Source organism: Giraffa tippelskirchi, chromosome 9 (assembly GCF_054371585.1).
Source record: "Giraffa tippelskirchi isolate mGirTip1 chromosome 9, T2T-mGirTip1v1.2.pri, whole genome shotgun sequence".
In the NCBI taxonomy this organism is placed as follows: domain Eukaryota; kingdom Metazoa; phylum Chordata; class Mammalia; order Artiodactyla; family Giraffidae; genus Giraffa; species Giraffa tippelskirchi.
In genome coordinates this window covers 82,138,278-82,160,850 of record NC_137283.1, presented here as the reverse complement: position 1 = coordinate 82,160,850, position 22,573 = coordinate 82,138,278, and the positions used below count along the sequence as shown (strand labels likewise).

Here is a 22,573-nt window from a genome sequence, read left to right as displayed (position 1 = left end):
TAAGAACCACTGTTTTAACTAGCGATGTTTAAATCCCTGGCACATGCCTGAAAACTAAAAACAGAAAAAAAGAAGATATCCACTTTCAACTTAATCCATGTGCACACAGATGGTTTATGTGGATTTGCACTCACTAAGTTTTATACGTGTTAGTCAAAGAATTCCAAATAAAACCCAGACAGAATGCTTGACCTTCAGCTAAGATCAAGAGCAGGATAATAATATGAAAAAGCAGGCATTTATGTGTTTTCTAAACCATAAATCCAGCCACAGTACCCACATTCACATTGGAAGCTACCTCTTAGTTGAACTAGCTTGGTATACAAATTGTAGACACATTTTTGCCTTTATGTCACATGGATTGACATGATTTGTTTGCAAGAAGAATCTAAAACAGGAGTCCTCAGACGTTTTGGTATGTGAACTCACTGCCCACGCTTGCCACTGCCCCAGACCCTCAACAAGAGAGGAGTACTGTGAGGAGACAGTGGTGACATGGGGTACAGGTGTTACCAGCTATTACAAATAAATTCTGAAACGAAATAAATTTCACAAACCTGAGTACAGATATTGACACATCAAAAATAAATGCTAGGACTTCCCTGGTGGCCTAGTGGATAAGAATCTGCCTGTCAATGCAGGGGACACAAGTTCCATCTCTGGTCCGGGAAGAGCCCACACGCAAAATGCACAACTACTGAGCCATGTGCTGCAACTACTGAAGCCCGTGCGCCCAGAGCCTGTGCTCTGCAACGAGAGGCCGCCGCGATGAGAAGCCCATGCACTGCAGTGAAGGGTAGCCCCTGCTCGCCACAACTAGAGAAAGGCCCCTTGCAGCAACAAAGACTCAACACAATCAAAAATGAAATAAATTTAAACCCTGGTGGCTCAGAGGGTAAAGAATCTGACTGCAATCCAGGAGACCCAGGTTCGATCCCTGGGTCAGGAAGATCCCCTGAATAAGGGAATGGCAACCCAGTCCACTATTCTTGCCTGGAGAGCACACCACAGTCCATGGGGTCACAAAGAGTCGGACATGACTGAGCCACTAACACACACACACACACACACACACACACACACACACACATACACACACACACAACATAAATGCTGCACGGTACAGCCTTTCTTGGGAAGGAAAAGCAAGCACCTCTCCAAAAGAGCTGCGGAGGTCACCAGGAGTCTGCTGAGGTTTACTGGGACCGCTCTCTGGTCTGGGAGAGGAGATGCAAGTGACACAGAGGAGGGACAACTGAACAGGAATGGGTACTGCAATGCTCCATCAAGTCCCAGGTCCTCAGAGGATTAGGTGGGACCCCAGCCCACAGGCTTCCTCCTGAGGGGGCCTTGGCCACCCAGGCAAACTCCAGCCCACTGACAGGTAGCCAAGGAGGGACCTATGTCACAGGTGTCACCCCAGCCAAGCCCTTGCAAACCCTGGGAAATGGGGAGAGACAACAAATTTTAAAACTAAATTTTAAAAAAATTTTAAAAATTAAAATTTTTAAATGCTCCAAGTAATCAGTGCTGGATTTACTTGAGGGCAAGTTCACCCTATACTTTCACGAGTCACTGGTCTGGAAATCCGAGTATGCTTTTTGCCTCAGCAAAACAAAATGCTGTGCTCTTCAAGCCAGTGGATCAAAATTATGAAATCATGAAAGCCACAGAAGTTACACAGGGGGGCAGGGTTGGAAGTCTCTGTGTATACATGCTGAAATGGATGATGAATGTGAATTCTGATTCATCTGCCAATTGCAGTAATGGAACCAAGTGAAAAAAATGAAAGTATCAGTCGCTCAGTCACATCTGACTCTTTGCGACCACATGGACTTGTAGCCCGCCAGGTTCCTCTGTCCACGGAATTCTCCAGGCAAGAAACTGGAGTGGATAGCCATTCCCTTCTCCAGGGGATCTTCCTGGCCCAGGGATCAAATCCAGGTCTTCGGCATTGCAGGCAGATTCTTTACCATCTGAGCCACCAGGGAAGCCCCAAGGGAACCAAACCCTCCCCAAAGTCTCAACACCCATTATTGACAGAGAAAGTAATTAGCATTTAAAGAGTAACTTGCCTTAACCCATGTCAGCTGAATGAGGAATAAATAAAGATAAAGATTTTTTTTTTCAATCCTGCAGAATCTCTTGACTAGTCTTGGAAACACACTAGCCTATGGGGAATATTTTATGATTGGATCAGCTTAGAAGCAGAGAAATTGTTGCAAAGACCTGTGCAGATGTGTTCCATGCCTAATTATTTATTATAAACACTTGTTTCCTGTTCACTGGGGTATTTTAATAAGTAACATGTTGAGCTCATGTTCTGGAGTATAGAAAGAGCTGTCATGCAGTTTCACAACAGTTTATAGTGATAAAAAGCAATATGATACTTACTTCGCTGTGACGGTACCATTTAAACTCTTAGAATTTAAAGAACAATATAATGGTGTCTGCAAAGCAACTTCAAACTTTGGTAATACTGGAAAAGAAAAGCAAGAATATTTTAAACAGTCCATTGCCTCTCATTTTACAGTTTAACAAACTAGAGCATAGAACTGTTCTAAAGGAGTTGGTATTATTTAAACTTAAATTCATTAGGCTCCAAATACATGTTAACACATAGATGAAAGTACTTTATGCCATTCAAAATCTGAAACCCTATCAGGCTGGTGACGAGACATTGAAAGGCAGGGCTGCTGGGACACTTGTGTCTGTGAAGCCTCCCACTGGCAAAATCTAAACTGTATCCAGATAACTAACAAGGACGTACTGCATAGCAGAGGAAACTCCTCTCAATGTTATGTAGAAGCCTGGGTGGGAAGGAGATTGGGGGAGAATGCATACATGTACATGTATGGCTGAGTCCCTTCACTGTTCACCTGAAACCATCACAACACTGTTAATCGACTGTACTCGAATACAAAATAAAAAGTTTAACAGAAAAAATTAAACTAAAAATAAATAAATTGCATCAGAACCCCAGAGGCAAAGCCATCTGAGCACCAGAAGGCCAGCTTTTTCAGTCAACTGTCACCCATTAGTGTGCGCTTACTACTTGTTAGAATATTTCTATATTATTTGATAAATAGCTACTTCTGAGGACTTTATTCCAATTTGGTTTCTAAAAGCACATCCTGAGGCCCTAAGACTCTCCTTCTGTCTGCTGACATACATGCATTCACAGAGAATCTGCATCCCTTGAGACCATCAAAGGCAAATCTGGTGACAGTCTAACCCAGTGGAATCCCATGAAGAGAAAGTTGTGTACTAGGATTTCTAGTTAATTACTAAGATATGGCTACAAGTAATGATGCTTTTCTTGTGCAACAGGTACTGGTTCCTGAAGGTAATCCCCAAATTAGAAACCCCTACTTTGGTTGGCTTTATATAATTCAGCTATGAAATATTTTATAAATAGCAATATTATTTAATGCAATCTGGTTGGATGGCATCACCAACTCAATGGACATGAGTCTGAGCAAACTCCAGGACATTGTGAAGGACAGGGAAGCCTGGCATGCCGCAGTTCATGGGGTCACAGAGAGTCGGACATGACTTAGTGACTGAACAACAACAACAACAAATATAATTAAGCTATGAAATATTTTATAAATAGTAATATTATTTAATACAGAGCACTTCACTGGAGTTAAAAAAAAATATTTCCTACCAATCTAAACAAATCTATAGAAATAATTCTCTTCTTTAACTTCACTGACCAGTGAAAGAGATTCATCTCATAACAATTAGTAAAAGAGAAGAAACAAGACAACCAAGGAATCAGTAGCACAGGAGAGCCTCCAGCTCCAGGAGAAAGACCCTGGAGGGCCTGGACACTCCAAGACCAAGACCAGTCCAGGACTCTGCACCAGCACAAAAGTCGGGGCCACCCAGGGGTGGAATCTCCTCAGCACAAGGAAATCAGAATGTCCCCTCCTCAGATATCACAGGTTGGCAATCAGTTCTGCCTCCACGACACACCTCCTTCAACAACATACAACCACCCAGCACCACTCCCACGTGACATAAAAACAGCCTATGAGAGTCACAGCCACCTCTGACTTATGTCTTGAGATCAGGGCTGTCCAAAAGAAACAAAATGTGAGCCAGGTGGTATCATTTCATAAGTCCAGCAGCCACATTTAAAAAGGAAAAAAAAAAATCAGGTGAAATTAATTTTTGCAACATTATATATAACCTCATGTATCCAAAATATTATCATTGCAACATGTAATCAATATAAATAATTTAATTATTAATGAGCTATTTTTCTTTCTTTATACCATCTTCTGAATTGGGTATTTTACACACTGAGAGCACATCTCCATTTGGATCAGCCACATTTCAAGTATTCAATGTGCTGAGTGACCCCTAAACTGGACAAAACAGTTCTAGATCAGAGGTCAGTAAACAAAGACCAGCATGAGCTAAGAATGGTTTGTGCATTTCTAATTGGCTGGGGAAAAAAAGTCACAAGAAGAGTATTTCATAACATGTGAAAATCATGTGAAATCGAAATTTCCACATCCATAAATAAAATTGTACTGGATCACAGCCACTTTCACTTACATATTGTCTACGGCTGCTGTGTGCTACAATGGCAAAGTTGAGTAATGACAGAGCCATGTGAGCCACAGAGCATCAAGTTTTCCTATCTGGCCATTTATAGGAAAAAGCTTTGCTGCTCCCTGTTCCAGCTGATCATGAAACTGAGCTGTGACAATGCTGTGAGAGACACGTGGACTGGAGCCACAAATGTGCTAGCAGATGACTTTCCAAAATTTCTAATGCCTGAATGAGACACACTCTCAAAAAATAACACAAATCAGACAAAAGAGCTTGTGTACAACCTCAGAACAGTTGTCCAAAGTGTAACTAATACTGGGACCCTATGCACTCACTCTCAGCTTTCCTCTTCTCCCTGCACCAACAAAAAACTGGTGGGTCCCACATTGTTTACACCTACGTGTTTCCAACTACGGTATTACAAAAGTGGCACCTGCAGGAAGAGGATTTACCCAAGTTAAAGCCGGTCTTTACTAGTGTTGACCAAGTGACATGGGAAAATCGGGACATCACTGAGGTTATGCTTTAAAGAAAATAATAATAATTTTAAATATGTTATGATCACAGCAAAATACAAAAACAGAATAACTGTGCCCAAGAAAAAAAGAAGTAGGATCATGGGACTATAGGCAATCTCATTCCCGCTTTACTCTTATAATCATCTTTTACAGAGAAAAAATGTTCAGACCGATAAGAAATATCAGGATTTTACCTCCATTGGGATTTTTACTTTAAATAATATATCTCTTAGAAATTTCTCTTTTCCCTGTGGAAAGGAACAAATGTATTTTCCTTCAAAATAAGTTGAAGAATTCTTACCATATTCTGAAACCTGAAATGACTGATAATATGTCTGGTCCTATTGGGAGAAAGAAGAAAAAGACAAGAAAATAAATGAGTTCCTATTTAATTACTTCATTTGTTTACTCACCTCACAAAAATATTTAGAAAAATTTTAAATTACATTTATAATTATTTAATGAACAAAACAACTTATTTCAACTTACAGAAGTTTATTTTTAATCACCTGCAACATGAAATCTGTGAATTTCATGAGTTTTTCTTAACAATCCACTAACATAAAAAGGTGACTTGTCTCTTTAATTCACTGCAGGTCACTGAAACAAACTGCTTAACCTTACTTTCCTCATTTGTGAAATGAGAACAAAATTAAATCAGATAATTTATGAATTTATGAAGCATGGCAAACTAACAAGAAATGACTTCAACTTTGGTTTGTATATCCTTATCAAAGCTAACCAATGAAGAAAATAAAATTACACATTATTCAAATATATAAAATAGTTGAGGATACAAAATCATCATGGACCAATACCCTTTATCTTCCTAATTGCCTAAAGTATTTTCTACTATAATCCTTAAGTCAATATACTCTACCCTATTTTAACAGATACCATTTCTTTTTCCAAGATCAACAAGAAAATGTGTGACCTGTCATAGAAGGAGAAATATCATTCGACATCCCTTATTTGTGGAATCTATAAAGACATGATACAAAAGAACTTATTTACAAAACAGAAACAGACTCATAGACTTAGAGGAGGAACGTCTAGTTGCAGGGTGTGGGGGATGGGCAGAAGGATAGTTAGGGAGTTTGGGATGGACATGTACACACCGCTATTTTAAAACGGATAACAAGGACCTACTGTTTAGCACTTAGAACTCTGCTCAATGCTATGCGGCAGCCTGGAGGGGAGGGGAATTTGGGGTCGAGAATGGATACATGCATATGTATGGCTGAATCCCTCTTCTGACCACCTAAAACTACCACAACATGGTTAATCAGCTATACCCCAATACAATGTGAAAGTTTAAACAAAAATTTTTTTAAACAAACAGAGAGAGCTTTCCCCAAAGTAAACAACAACAAAAAAGAAAACGTCTGGCCTAGAATATCTTTTTTCCCCCAACTCCTCATATTTCGATCTGTCGATTCCTAATCATAGGTAACACATTAAACAGAACCACTTCAAAATAGCCAAGAAATTCCACTAAAGAAATGTGTATTCCAATTTTGATTCCCTAAGTTTACCAAAGCAAATAAATAACATATTGGCTTTTTAAAATATCATTATCTGTTTAATCTAAACAAAGATGGGCTCGATAAAGATCAGAAATGGTATGGACCTAACAGAAGTAGAAGATATTAAGAAGAGGTGGCAAGAATACACAGAAGAACTGTACAAAAAAGATCTTCACGACTCAGATAATCACAATGGTGTGATCACTCACCTAGAGCCAGACATCCTGGAATGTGAAGTCAAGTGGGCCTTAGAAAGCATCACTTCAAACAAAGCTAGTGGAAGTGATGGAATTCCAGTTGAGCTATTTCAAATCCTGAAAGATGATGCTGTGAAAGTGCTGCACTCGATATGCCAGCAAATCTGGAAAACTCAGCAATGGCCACAGGACTGGAAAAGGTCAGTTTTCATTCCAATCCCAAAGAAAGGCAATGCCAAAGAATGCTCAAACTACTGCACAATTGCATTCATCTCACACGCTAGTAAAGTAATGCTCAAAATTCTCCAAGCCAGACTTCAGCAATACGCGAACCGTGAACTTCCAGATGCTCAAGCTGGTTTTAGAAAAGGCAGAGGAACAAGAGATCAAATTGCCAATATCCGCTGGATCATCGAAAAAGCAAGAGAGTTCCAGAAAAACATCTATTTCTGCTTTATTGACTACGCCAAAGCCTTTGATTGTGTGGATCACAATAAACTGTGGAAAATTCTGAAAGAGATGGGAATACCAGACCATCTGACCTGTCTCTTGAGAAACCTGTATGCAGGTCAGGAAGCAACAGTTAGAACTGGACATGGAACAACAGACTGGTTCCAAATAGGAAAAGGAGTACGTCAAGGCTGTATATTGTCACCCTGCTTATTTAACTTATATGCAGAGTACATCATGAGAAACGCTGGGCTGGAAGAAACACAAGCTGGAATCAAGATTGCCAGGAGAAATATGAATAACCTCAGATATGCAGATGACACCACCCTTATGGCAGAAAGTTAAGAAGAACTAAAGAGCCTCTTGATGAAAGTGAAAGAGGAGAGTGAAAAAGTTGGCTTAAAGTTCAACGTTCAGAAAACTAAGATCATGGCATATGGTCCCATCACTTCGTGGGAAATAGATGGGGAAACAGTGGAAACAGTGTCAGACTTTATTTTTTGGGGCTCCAAAATCACTGCTGATGGTGATTGCAGCCATGAAATTAAAAGACGCTTACTCCTTGGAAGGAAGGTTATGACCAACCTAGATAGCATATTTAAAAGCAGAGACATTACTTTGCCAACAAAAGTACGTCTAGTTAAGGCTATGGTTTTTCCAGTGGTCATGTATGGATGTGAGAGTTGGACGGTGAAGAAAGCTGAGCGCCGAAGAATTGATGCTTTTGAACTGTGGTGTTGGAGAAGACTCTTGAGAGTCCCTTGGACTGCAAGGAGATCCAATCAGTCCATCCTAAAGGAGATCAGTCCTGGGCGTTCATTGGAAGGACTGATGTTGAAGCTGAAACTCCTATACTTTGGCCACCTCAAGCGAAGAGTTGACTCATTGGAAAAGACGCTGATGCTGGGAGGGATTGGGGGCAGGAGGAGAAGGGGTTGACAGAGGATGAGATGGTTGGATGGCATCACTGACTCGATGGACATGGGTTTTGGTAAACTCCATGAGTTGGTGATGGACAGGGAGGCCTGGCATGCTGCGATTCATGGGGTCGCAAAGAGTCGGAAACGACTGAGCGACTGAACTGAACTGAAAGTAACTACATCTCCTGAACTAATATAATAGTATAAATCAACTATACCTTAATAAAAAAATTAAATTTTAATAAATAAAGTGCACACCAGCAATTATTTTTTAATCCTTAAAGGATACAGTTCATTTCAAAGTATAAGACAAATGTAACTACTTACATGTCAACAAAATAATTGTCTAAAGCTTGGCTTCAATGTTTTCATTTACAGTAGATCCCAAAGAAACTGTGTTGATGAGTCTAAGAATCTCATATTTGTCTCTTCTCTCTTAAAGTGTTTTCATGTCACATATAGGAATGGTATAAATCACATGGTTTTAATTCATTTATAAGTTTTGATTTGTTATCCTCAAAAATCAAATCAAGAAGGTAATCTACCTGTAATACCTGTTTTACTGATAACATGAGAATTCTAGTCTTTAAATTACTTTTTGCTTTACGCCTGGTAAGGCTGTGGACAAGCAACTTAACAATGATGATGTCTGCTGATGAAGTTAAGTTCATATAGCAAACGCCAAGTGAGTATCACGTGTAAAACATGGTATGAAGCTCTGTAAAGGTAAACTACAGCCCTCAGCTTCAGAGGGTCAGTCTCAAGATGGAGCAGACACAGACCAGAGCAATTCTGCTCATGCACTGTGCTTCTGCTCTCAGCTCCCTACGCTTGACTTACACACACTCCCACCTCTAACCTGCCAAGACCTAGCTCAAATATTACATGCTTCCCTGTTTCCCCAACCTAAAAGGAATCTCTTTAATATCGTATGACATCCCTTATATGTGGAGTCTAAAAAGAAATGATATAAACTAACTTACTTACAAAACAGAAGGAGACGCACAGACTCAGAAAACAAACTTATGGTTGCCAGAGGGAAGGGATAGTTAGGGAGTCTGGGAAGGTTATGCTATATTCAAAATGTATAACCAACAAAGACCTATTGTATAGCACCTGGAACTTTACTCAATTATGTGCCAGCCTGGATGGGAGGCTGGCATTATTCTTCTTTAGGGAAGAATGAATATAGGTATCGGCCTCCCAGGTGGTGCTAGTGGTAAAGAACCCACCTACCAACGCAGGTTAGACGTAAAAGACGTGGGTTCGATCCCTGGGTTGGGAAGATCCCCTGGAGGAGAACATGGCAACCCACTCCAGTATTCTTGCCTAGAGAATCCCATGGACGGAGGAGCTGGGGAAGCTGCAAGTCCATGGGGACATGACTGAAGTGACTAAACACACACACAGGTGCATGCACATGTCTGGCTGAATCCCTTCACTGTGCACGTGAAACTACCACCACACTGTTAATCGCTACACCCCTGTAACAGGAGGACAAGACCAGGGCACAACTTCTGAAAGAATAACACAACCCAAGAACACAACATAAACCAATTAAAATCAAATGAGTCCAAGATGGCAGACAAGTCGACTTTGATTAGACCTCGACCCTCAATCAACAAGCTAAATGACACAACCAGAGGCACCATGAGAGTTCCAAGGCACTGTCAAAAGACCAAGGAGTGGGCGGTAGCCCAGTCCCTGGAATCTCCCTCCCTTCCCAAAAATAGTTGGAATAATCCTCCCACTCATTAGCATATGAAATCACTCATCCTATAAAAACTAGCCACCCCACATTTCACAGCCAGCACTCACCCTCTGTGATGGTCCACACTCTGTCTATGGAGTGGGCTTCCCTCTGAATCTAAATAAATCCACTTCTTATCTATCACTTTGTCTTTCACTGAATTCTTTCTGTGATGAGACATCAAGAACCTGAGTCCTGAAACCAGTCACCGTGGGTTTTGGCTGGGTTCAAGTCCCAACCTGAGGTAAATGGTTTCACCCCAATACAAAATAGTTTAAAGTTTGAAAACAAAACAAAAAAAAAAAGAAACTAAAATTAAAGTAATCTCTCTGCCTCCTGGCACTTCAGCCCTTCTTCATCATGTTTTACCCTGTATCCTAAATATTTAGGTACATGGCTTCCCTTGCTGCAAGTTCCTTCATGGCCAGGTCCACGTGGGGTCATGTTTTCACCCTTCATAGTTTATGCCTTGACATGTCAACTTAAAAGAGTGTCTGATACAAAAAAGTTCTCAAAATAACATGCTTTATATTGAATAAAAGTGCTAGCTTTGACAAATGCAGAAAATTAACTAATGTATTTGGGCCTCCTTTAAACAGCCTTGAAACCAACATTTAGGCAATTATTTAACACAAGTAGTTACATTAGATTACATTTGAAATGAAGTCTCCCTTCCTGCCTCCTACATTGCCAATCATCCCTGACAATACCTGGATTTTCCATCTCTCTGTTTACAGTCTCCTCCCCCTAATTCTGTCTATAGACATTGTTACATCTTCTGTTCTCCTGGTACTCTTGAGTATGTTTCTGAATTGTTCCTTGTTTCCTTAATGGTCCTTTCTGATCTTGAAGTGTTGGACCTTCCCATCCTGAGCCCCGTGCTCTTCCCATAAGTTAGTTCACCAACTCTCATGGTGCTAACTGCCATCTCTACAGTAAACACTTCTAAACCTTTATCTCAAATACATCTTCTGGACACCTCCACCTGAATGATCGAAAGAATGTTCCGGACTTCTGGATTTCCTTGGTGGTTCAGTGGCGAAGAATCCACCTGCCAATGCAGGGGTTCAGTTCAGTTCAGTCACTCAGGCATGTCCTACTCTTTGCAATCCTACAGATTGCAGCACACCAGGCTTCCCTGCCCTTCACCAACTCCCAAGGCTTGTTCAAACTCATGTCCATCGAGTCGGTGATGACATCCAACCATCTCATCCTCTGCTGTCCCCTTCTCCTCCCGCCTTCCATCTTTCCCAGCATCAGGATCTTTTCCAATGAGTCAGTTCTTCGCAACAGATGGCCAAAGCATTGGAGCTTCAGCTTCAGCATCAGTCCTTCCAATGAACATTCAGGACTGATTTCCTTTAGGATTTCCTTTAGGGTGTACTTGTTTGGTCTCTTTGCAGTCCAAGGAACTCTTAAGAGTCTTCTCCAACACCACAGTTCAAAAACATCAATTCTTCAGCGCTCAGCTTTCTTTATGGTCCAACTGTCACATCCATACATGACTAGTGGAAAAACCATAGCTTTGACTAGACAGACCTTTGTCGGCAAAGTAATATCTCTGCTTTTTAACCTGCTGTCTACATTGGTCATAGCTTTTCTTCCAAGAAGCAAGCATCTTTTAATTTCATGGCTGCAGTCACCATCTGCAGTGATTCTGGAACCCAAGAAAATAAAGTCTCTCACAGTTTCCATTGTTTCCCCATCTATTTGCCATGAAGTGATGGGATCAGATGCCATGATCTTAGTTTTCTGAATGCTGAGTTTTAAGCCAACTTTTTCACTCTTCTCTTTCACTTTCATCAAGAGGCTCTTTTTTTTTTTTTTTTTTTTTTTTATAAATTTATTTATTTTAGTTGGGGACTAATTACTTTACAATATTGTAATAGTTTTTGCCCTACATTGACATGAATCAGCCATGGGTTTACATGTGTTCCCCTTCCTGGACCCCCCACCCACCTCCCTCCCCATCCCATCCCTCTGGGTCATCCCATTGCCCCGGCCCTGAGCCCTTGTCTCATGCATCGAACATGGAATGGTGTTCTGTTCCACATACGATAATATACATGTTTCAATGCTATTCTCCCAGAACGTCCCACCATCACCTTCTCCCTCAGAGTCCATAAAATTGTTCCATGCATCTGTGTCTCTTATTCTGTCTCGCATATAGGGTTATCGTTACCATCTTTCCAATTCCATATATATGCATTAGTATACTGTATTGGTGTTTTTCTTTCTGGCTTACTTCACTCTGTATAATGGGCTCCAGTTTCATCCATCTCAGTAGAACCGATTCAAATGTATTTTTTTAATGGCTGAGTAATATTCCATTGTGTATATGTACCACAGCTTCCTTATCCATTCGTCTGCTGATGGACATCTAGGTTGCTTCCATGTCCTGGCTATTGTAAACAGTGCTGCGATGAACATTGGGGTACACACGTCTCTTTCAATTCTGGTTTCCTCGGTGTATATGCCCAGCAGTGGGATTGCTGGGTCATATGGCAGTTCTATTGCCAGTTTTTTAAGGAATCTCCACACTGTTCTCCATAGTGACTGTACTAGTTTGCATTCCCACCAACAGTGTAAGAGGGTTCCCTTTTCTCCACACCCTCTCCAGCATTTATTGCTTGTAGACTTTTGGATAGCAGCCATTCTGACTGGTGTGAAATGATACCTCATTGTGGTTTTGATTTGCATTTCTCTGATAATGAGTGATGTTGAGCATCTTTTCATGTGTTTGTTAGCCATCTGTATGTCTTCTTTGGAGAAATGTCTGTTTAGTTCTTTGGCCCATTTTTTGATTGGGTCGTTTATTTTTCTGGAATTCAGCTGCAGAAGTTGCTTGTATATTTTTGAGATTAATTGTTTGTCTGTTGCTTCGTTTGCTGTTATTTTCTCCCATTCTGAAGGCTGTCTTTTCACCTTGCTTATAGTTTCCTTTGTTGTGCAAAAGCTTTTAATTTTAATTAGGTCCCATTTGTTTATTTTTGCTTTTATTTCCAATATTCTGGGAGGTGGGTCATGGAGGATCCTGCTGTGATTTATGTCGGAGAGTGTTTTGCCTATGTTTTCCTCTAGGAGTTTTATAGTTTCTGGTCTTACGTTTAGATCTTTAATCCATTTTGAGTTTATTTTTGTGTACGGTGTTAGGAAGTGTTCTAGTTTCATTCTTTTAGAAGTGGTTGACCAGTTTTCCCAGCACCACTTGTTAAAGAGATTGTCTTTTCTCCATTGTATATTCTTGCCTCCTTAGTCGAAGATAAGGTGTCCATATGTGCGTGGGTTTATCTCTGGGCTTTCTATTTTGTTCCATTGATCTATATTTCTATCTTTGTGCCAGTACCATACTGTCTTGATGACTGTGGCTTTGTAGTAGAGCCTGAAGTCAGGCAGGTTGATTCCTCCAGTTCCATTCTTCTTCCTCAAGATTGCTTTGGCTATTCGAGGTTTCTTATATTTCCATACAAATTGTGAGATGATTTGTTCTAGTTCTGTGAAAAATACCATGGGTAGCTTGATAGGGATTGCATTGAATCTATAGATTGCTTTGGGTAGTATACTCATTTTCACTATATTAATTCTTCCAATCCATGAACACGGTATATTTCTCCATCTGTTTGTGTCCTCTTTGATTTCTTTCATCAGTGTTTTATAGTTTTCTATATATAAGTCTTTTGTTTCTTTAGGTAGATATATTCCTAAGTATTTTATTCTTTTTGTTGCAACGGTGAATGGTATTGTTTCCTTAATTTCTCTTTCTGTTTTCTCATTATTGGAGTATAGGAATGCAAGGGATTTCTGTGTGTTAATTTTATATCCTGCAACTTTACTATATTCATTGATTAACTCTAGTAATTTTCTAGTAGAGTCTTTAGGGTTTTCTATGTAGAGGATCATGTCATCTGCAAACAGTGAGAGTTTTACTTCTTCTTTTCCTAACTGTATTCCTTTTATTTCTTTTTCAGCTCTGATTGCTGTGGCCAAAACTTCCAAAACTATGTTGAATAGTAGTGGTGAGAGTGGGCATCCTTGCCTTGTTCCTGACTTTAGGGGAAATGCTTTCAATTTTTCACCATTGAGGATAATGTTTGCTGTGGGTTTGTCATATATAGCTTTTATTATGTTGAGATATGTTCCTTCTATTCCTGCTTTCTGGAGGGTTTTTATCAGAAATGGATGCTGAATTTTGTCAAAGGCTTTTTCTGCATCTATTGAGATAACCATCTGGTTTTTTTCTTTCAATTTGTTAATGTGGTGTATTACATTGATTGATTTGCGTATGTTAAAAAAACCTTGCATTCCTGGGATAAAGCCCACTTGGTCATGATGTATGATCTTTTTAATATGATGTTGGATTCTGTTTGCTAGAATTTTATTAAGGATTTTTGCATCTATGTTCATCAGTGATATTGGCCTGTAGTTTTCCTTTTTTGTGACATCTTTGTCTGGTTTTGGAATTAGGGTGATGGTGGCCTCATAGAATGAGTTTGGAAGTTTACCATCTTCTGCAATTTTCTGGAAGAGTTTGAGTAGGATAGGTGTTAGCTCTTCTCTAAATTTTTGGTAGAATTCCACTGTGAAGCCGTCTGGTCCTGGGCTTTTGTTTGCTGGAAGATTTCTGATTACAGTTTCGATTTCCGTGCTTGTGATGGGTCTGTTAAGATCTTCTATTTCTTCCTGGTTCAGTTTTGGAAAGTTATACTTTTCTAAGAATTTGTCCATTTCTTCCAAGTTGTCCATTTTATTGGCATATAGCTGTTGGTAGTAGTCTCTTATGATCCTTTGTATTTCTGTGGAGTCTGTTGTGATCTCTCCATTTTCATTTCTAATTTTGTTGATCTGATTCTTCTCCCTTTGTTTCTTGATGAGTCTGGCTAATGGCTTGTCAATTTTGTTTATCTTCTCGAAAAACCAGCTTTTAGTTTTGTTGATTTTTGCTATGGTCTCTTTTGTTTCTTTTGCATTTATTTCTGCCCTAATTTTTAAGATTTCTTTCCTTCTACTGACCCTGGGGTTTTTCATTTCTTCCTTCTCTAGTTGCTTTAGGTGTAGGGTTAGTTGATTTATTTGATTTTTTTCTTGTTTCTTGAGGTACGCCTGTATTGCTATGAACCTTCCCCTTAGTATTGCTTTTACAGTGTCCCATAGGTTTTGGGTTGTTGTGTTTTCATTTTCATTCGTTTCTATGCATAATTTGATTTCTTTTTTGATTTCTTCTGTGATTTGTTGGTTATTCAGAAGCGTGTTGTTTAGCCTCCATATGTTGGAATTTTTAATAGTTTTTTTCCTGTAATTGAGGTCTAATCTTACTGCATTGTGGTCAGAGAAGATGGCTGGGATGATTTCAATATTTTTGAATTTACCAAGGCTAGATTTATGGCCCAGGATGTGATCTATCCTGGAGAAAGTTCCATGTGCATGCACTTGAGAAAAAGGTAAAATTGATTGTTTTGGGGTGGAAAGTCCTGTAAATATCAATTAAATCTAATTTGTCTATTGTATCATTTAAAGTTTGTGTTTCCTTGTTAATTTTCTGTTTAGTTGATCTATCCATATGCGTGAGTGGAGTATTAAAGTCTCCCACTATTATTGTGTTATTGTTAATTTCCCCTTTCATACTTGTTAGTATTTGCCTTATATATTGTGGTGCTCCTATGTTGGGTGCATATATATTTATGATTGTTACGTCTTCTTCTTGGATTGATCCTTTGATCTTTATGTAGTGTCCTTCTTTGTCCCTTTTCACATCCTTTATTTTAAAGTCTATTTTATCTGAAATGAGTATTGCGACTCCTGCTTTCTTTTGGTCTCCGTTTGCATGAAATATGTTTTTCCATCCCTTCACTTTCAGCCTGTGTGTGTCCCTAGTTTTGAGGTGGGTCTCTTGTAGACAGCATATATAGGGGTCTTGTTTTTGTATCCATTCAGCAAGCCTTATCATCAAGAGGCTCTTTAGTTCCTCTTCACTTTCTGCCATAAGGGTGGTGTCATCTGCGTATCTGAGGTTATCGATATTTCTCCCTGCAGTCTTGATTCCAGCGTATGCTTCATCCAGCTAGGCATTTAACATGATGTACTCTGCATATAAGTTAAATAAGCAGGGTGACAATATACAGCCTTGACATACTCAACTCCCAGTTTTGAACCAGTCCATTGTTCCATATCTGGTTCTAACTGTTGCTTCTTGACCTGCATACAGATTTCTCAGGAGGCAGGTAAGTTGGTCTGGTAATGCAGGGGACACAAGTTCAATCCCTGGTCCAGGAAGATTGCATGTGTCTCAGGGCAACTTAGCCCATGTGCTACAAAAAGTGAGGCCCGTGTGCCCTAGGGCCCATGCTTCCCAACAAGGGAAACCACTGTAATAAGAAGCCCACTCACCACAAGTACACAGTAGCCCCTGCTGGCCAAAACTAGAGAAAACCCATGCTCAGCAGTGAAGACTCAGCATAGCCAAAAATAAAATAAATATATATTTTTTAATGTCCCGGACTCCTTTATCTGGAGTTAAGTCTCCACCAGGGAGCTTTTCTTGATCGCCTCTCCCCATGTTGGATTAGATGCCCTTCTCTCCCAAATATCCTATGTATAACTCAGTCACTTTACTTAATATACTATAATCATTAGCTTTGTGTCCATCACCTGGAACAGACTATGAAGCCATTGAGGGTACTGCACTTAATTCAGCATCCTTTCAAGGTCTGTTGAATGAATGCACATATTAATGAATGAACACATTGATTTTTGTCCCCAGGCTGGTTCTTACTCGTGGGCTCATCAGATTAGCCTCAGTTATCTCACAGCATCTCCTGCAAGAAATTCAGAGCCTTCAGACTACCTTGAGGAGGCACAGCCACCAGCCAAGTGACCCATGAAGTAACCTTAACTCTCTGCGCTGCATTTGGAAGGAATATGAACGTCTGGGAATGAAAGAAGACAGTCATCACAGAAAACTGAAGAAAATGTGGGAGAAAAAGGGCTTCTTTCCATTGTCACTTAAATTGTTCCAAGAAATCAATAAATCATCTAGTAACTGAGTGGTGATAGTGTGCTTTGTACCAGATGAGGTTTTCCCAGGATGTTTATAAGATGTGACGTGCAAATCTAGAAGGAAATTATTTTACCGTTCCAGGAGTTTAAAAAGCAGAAATAAGTTTTGACATTCTCAACATGTGGTCATTAGGCAATCGGGCCATACCAATTTTCACTAGTATTTTTTTATAAAATATTTTTACAAAATATACAATCAATAATATAGAAGATACTGAAATACTTTAAATGAATAATAATTCAGAGAACCAGTAGCCATTTATGCCATAGATAACGAAGATAACCACAGGAACACTTTCATTAGTCCAGAAAAGGTTTTTGCAAACTTTTTCTATAAAAGGCAAAGCAGTAAATATTTTAGCCTTTGCAAGCCATATGGTCCCTCTTACAACTTCTCAACCCTGCTGGTGCAATGCAAAACAGCCAGAGACAACACAAACAAATGAGACTGGCTGTGTGCCAACAAAACTTTATTTACAGAAACAGGTGTTGGGCTTCATTCAGTCTTTAGGCCAGGGTTTGCTGACCCCTGGTCTAAAAACTAAAATTTATTTCCATTTTGTTCCGTTATTTCTAGCTGAACTCAACTAAATTTGACTAAATCAAACTAAAAACATGAAGCAAAAAACAACCCTAGACCTTTTGTACGAGGTAAAGTTCCATTTACTAAACTTTCCTTCACTTTCAAAGCAGTTGTCCGACTCTTTGTGACCCTATGGACTGTAGCCCACCAGGCTTTTCTGTCCATGGGATTCTTCAGGCAACAATACTGGAGTGGATTGCCATGCCCTCCTCCAGGGGATCTTCCCAACTCAGTGATCAAACCCACATCTCTCATGGCTCCAGCATTGGCAGGTGGGTTCTTTACCATTAGCACCACCTGGGAATCCCTTCAAACCAACAATCTGCTTCAAAATGAGTTTTTAATATTTATTCTAGCTCATGAACAGCTTGTGCTCATTCACTCTACCAGCAACCAGAAGAGAAGCTGACCTGAAGGCTTAAATATTTGGGCAGCATATCTTCTAAGCAAACACCTTTCCAGGGAAAAAAAAATAGAACTCATCGAGGTCTTCGGAGCTCTGCTTTCCTTAATACGGTCACTATTCCAGGGAGAAAGCACTCCTTTAGGAAACCTGCTCTTCAGCACACATGTTCATCTGTATTACATGTGAGCCCATCTCAGTTAGATTTTTAAACAACTTCTAAAGCAGAATGGAAAAGAAGAACCCAGAGGTACTCTTGGGTAATCTCTGGACTTCTTTATCCCTTTATCCCTACATCAATAGTTCATGGTGATGGTGTATATTATGGAAATCAGTCAAATGAAAGGGGAAAGACAGAAAACAGACTATCTTTACTACCTTCCTAAAAAATCTGCTATGACTACGGAGCAAATTGGACACACATGAATTACTAAGACCTGCTATTGCAGTTACTGATTTCCCTTCTCTAACCATGAAGCCATCCAACTGCTATAAGAGGGCTTTTATTTTTTAACAAACCTCAAAAAATATGGCACACTACCTGACTGCTTAAAGATGTATATTTTTAAAACTGTGGGTCAGCTTCTTTCAAATCTCGCTGCTGGAATAAAAAGAAATGCCAGAAACAGAATTAAAGGATTGGATGGACTCTTTTTAGTTGCACATTTATGTTCATTTATGAACATGTTAACTTCGTAAAAATCTGCTTTAGCATTGATCTCCAGTGTCTGGATTTAATTTGTATTTAAAGATTAAGAAAGGCACTAAAAGTTTTTACATCCACACATAACAGGTTGCTAAAATGGAACTATTTCAGACTCAGTTTTGGCTTTGCCTCCCAAGACAGCAGAGGCCAAATACAGCCACATTCCCAAGCCCAGGAATGTGCAAGACTAGCGGGCAGGACTTGCAAAGGAGGGCTCCAAAAACTGGTTTTGCAGCTTTTCACCAAAAGAAAATCAACTCAAAAGGAATTTTAAGAAAGTTTCTGATGTGCTAGGAGTCTCACACACCCTACCCCCAGGGATCAGGTGGAAATTGCTTGCCCCTCACGTCAAGCCTAAGGAAAAGGGCTTCAGTTGGACAATCCAGAGAGCTGGATGCCTGCCCCCGGGAGCAACCTCAAGCTTCAGCGGTCAGGCACTTGACATGCCCAAAAATCCTAGAGAGAAAAATACTGCTGTTGACCTGCTGCACAGAAGGCTGAGCTGGAAGAGGGTGCTGTGCTGAGTTTCAGGGAGCAAAGAAAACAGGAGCTTTTCCACTCAACTGACTGACTCGTTTGAAAAGACCCTGATGCTCGGAAAGATTGAAGGCGCGAGGAGAAGGGAACAACAGAAGATGAGATGGTTGGATGGCATCACTGACTCAATGGACATGAGTTTGAGCAAGCTCCGAGGGTTGGTGATGGACAGGGAGGCCTGGCGTGCTGCAGTCCATGGGGTCGCAAAGAGTTGGACACAACTGAGCAACTGAACTGAACTGAAAGTGCAAAAAAAAAAAGAGAGCCAGCATGAGGCTGCTTCTATCCTGATCAAAACCAGCCTCCAGAGGCCTAAGGCAACCCCAGGAGATGCAGCCAGAGGTGTCCTGCAGACAGTCAGGAGCTGAAGATGTAGCCGTTAGGACAGAGCCAGCCAGAGGAGATAGTCAAAAGCATGGAAAACAGTTTGGATGAGAGACCTCCAGCAATGGTAGGGGTGCTCCAAAGAACCCACAAAAGAGCTCTAGGAAGAAAAAGTGCTCGTTTTAAATGCCTGCCAAGCCCAGAAAGCTCTGATACCAGTTGACGACACTAGTACTTTAAAACATATTAAACATTTTTATAGAATAAATATTGGGCTGCCCAGGTGACGCTAGTGGTGAAGAACCCACCTGCCAATGCAGGAGATCTAAGAGACTCAGGTTGGATCCCTGGGTTGGGAAGATCCCCTGGAGGAGGGCATGGCAACTGACTCCAGTATCCTTGCCTGGAGAATCCCATGGACAGAAGAGCCTTGTGGGCTACAGTCCATGGGGTCACAAAGAGTCAGACAGGACTAAAGTGACTAAGCAGCACACGCACACAGAATGAACGTTAGCAAATTCATATGTCTCACCTTTATACGTATGAGTTTTTTATCCCTTGCCTTTCTTCCCTCCACCCGATTCAGTCCTGCAAGAGTGCAATGCATTCTCATGAATAAGAGACAGGCAGCCAAAGCAGAGAAGACCCGAGGTGAGAAAAGAGGGCTGGACATATTAATTACTGAGTGCAGAATTTTGTGTGCATACATGTAACCAAAAATGACAGGACCTTTTATCACCAAAGAATAACCAGAAAAGTGGTGGGATTTCCCCCCTATTTCAAGCAGTGTGCACATCTGTCATTGCTCTAAGAAAGACAACATACATCTCTTGATGCTTTGTGATTTACTAGCTTTTTAAGTTCTTTGTTAATTATATGGTAAAAATCAAAGAGGGGGAAAGATAAGGTATTACATGATTACTATTCTGTAGGTAATTAAGGCTAAGGTCTTCCCAGGTGGCTCCAGTGGTAAAGAGCGTGCCTGCCAATGCAGGAGACATAAGAGACATGGGTTTGATCCCTGGGTCAGGATGATCCCATGGAGAAGGGCATGGCAACCCACTCCAGTATTCTTGCCTGGAGAATCCCATGGACAGGGGAGCCTGGTGGGCTACAGTCCATGGGGTCACAAAGAGTCGGACATGACTGAAGCAACTTAGCAACATCATCATCATTAGGAATATTAGTAGGGATCTGAATAAAGCTAAAAATAGAGAAATTTCCTGTTGTATATTAGGTAGGGGAAAACATCAGTCAGTAAACATCTAAAGATGATAAGACACAGTTCCTACTTTCAAGTAGGGTCAGGAAAGCTTACAGTCAAGGAAAGCTTCATGTAAGAATGCAAAGAGCTCAGGCTGCCCCGGAGGTCTAGCGGTTAAGAATCCACCTGCCAACCCAGGGAACACAGGTTCAGTCCCTGATCCTGGAAGATCCCACATGCCACAAAGCAGCTAAGCCCATGTGCCACAGCTACTGAGCCCACACGCCCTAGAGCCTGTGCCCTGCAACAAGAGAAGCCAGGCAGTGAGAAGTCCACCCACTGCAACTAGAGAAAGCCCATGGGCGGCAATGACCCAGCGCAGTCAATAAATAAATAAACTGTTTTTAAAACAGAATGAATGCAAAAAACTCTAGACTGAGGAGTCATGAGACTGTGGCCAAGTCATTTTAACTATAAATTCCAGTTGCCTCAGCTATAAAGTAGAGGATTTTGATCAGAGAACTTGCAAGCCTCTTCACACCTTAAAATTCCATGTGTCAACTGGATGGAGGTGGAGTGACTGCAGGGCTGAGAGGGGGCCAGTGGGTGGGATGGGGGTGGACTGAGGATGAGAGCTAGGGGACAGGGCTGCAAAGCTAGCAGCGGGCCCTGTGGGGCAGAAGCCTTGTGGTTGGGAAACCCAGTCCCCCAAGAAGTGAGTTCCCTTACTGAGTTTATGATTAATCAATCTCTCTATCCAAAACTTATCCCTTTCTTGTCCCCTCTGACCTCAAGCCTGTGCGAGTTGAATGCTAATCAACCAGAGTCAGATGACTAAAATCATGGTGGTTGTTGATAACATCATTGCCGTACTAAAAGTGCTGTTGTGGACATCGTCATTAACACACAAACTCAGGCGGTTTCTCCAGGGCAAGATGAGCTTACAGATGCCTGAGCCATGGACCACCTGGCCAGAGAACTGTAAACCAGAGACATCCTGACCCTCAAAACTGAAGATAAAGAAACGTCAAAAGATGACCACTAATCTCAGCGTCTTTATTCTTTTCCTTAAGAAACACCCCAAATCATAGACCTGGTTGGATTGACTGGTCCCCCACTCCCTTGCTTGTCGCCCCACAATAAACTTTTCTGTAAACACCGTCCACAGCAACGAAAGATCTCACATGAAGCAATGAAGATCTTGCGAGCAACAACGAAGAACCGATGCAGTCTAATTAATTAATTAATTAATTAATCTTATAGATTCACAGACGTAGAAAGCAAACTTATGGTTACCAAAGGGGAAGGAGGGAGTGGATAAATTAGGAGTTCAGAATTAACAGATATATGCTACTATATATATGACAGATAAGCAACAAGGACCTACTGTACAGCACAGGGAACTATATTCAATATTTTGTAAAAACCTATAATAAAAAAGAATCTGAGAAAGAATAGATACATGTGTGTATAACTGAATCACCATGCTGACACCTGAAATTAACACAGAATTGTAAATCAGCTCTATTTCCATTTTAAAAAAAGAGATGTAATTCTAAAAAAAAGAAATTAACGTCACAGAACTAAAAAAAAAAATTAATCTTATGGCTCATAACACCAAGCTTATACAGTCTGCTAGGTGACAGCAAGCTAATCCTCAATAAATACACTAATGGATATTACATAGTCCCTACCAGGCAACCTATATGCTGTAACATGAGTCTCCTGGACCTAAACCCTCAATCCAAACCACAAAGCCCTGCCTGCAGTGGTTGGAATCTGGGATCTTTTGAAAACAACCCAACTTCCGAGGAAGTGACACATGTGACTTGAAAA

At 40.6% G+C, this 22,573-nt stretch overlaps 1 protein-coding gene and 1 long non-coding RNA gene across 12 annotated transcripts in view; one reads left to right on the top strand and one right to left on the bottom strand.

Annotated features, from left to right (window-relative positions):
• Positions 1-22,573, bottom strand: part of CD109 (CD109 molecule) — a 198,790-nt gene that overhangs the window by 77,738 nt on the left and 98,479 nt on the right. For all 11 annotated transcript variants that reach the window (XR_014065411.1, XR_014065410.1, XR_014065412.1 and 8 more), the window contains 2 exons: positions 5,386-5,425; positions 2,395-2,479 (listed from right to left, as the gene is read on the bottom strand). Coding sequence is in view for 8 of the 11 variants with exons in the window: in XM_081530095.1 (XP_081386221.1) it covers positions 2,395-2,479; positions 5,386-5,425 (125 nt within the window). In the remaining 3 variants the exon portion in view is untranslated. The remainder of the gene's footprint in view (positions 1-2,394; positions 2,480-5,385; positions 5,426-22,573) is intronic.
• LOC145521485 (uncharacterized) overlaps positions 1-22,573 on the top strand; it is a 147,054-nt gene that overhangs the window by 58,208 nt on the left and 66,273 nt on the right. The window lies entirely within an intron of this gene.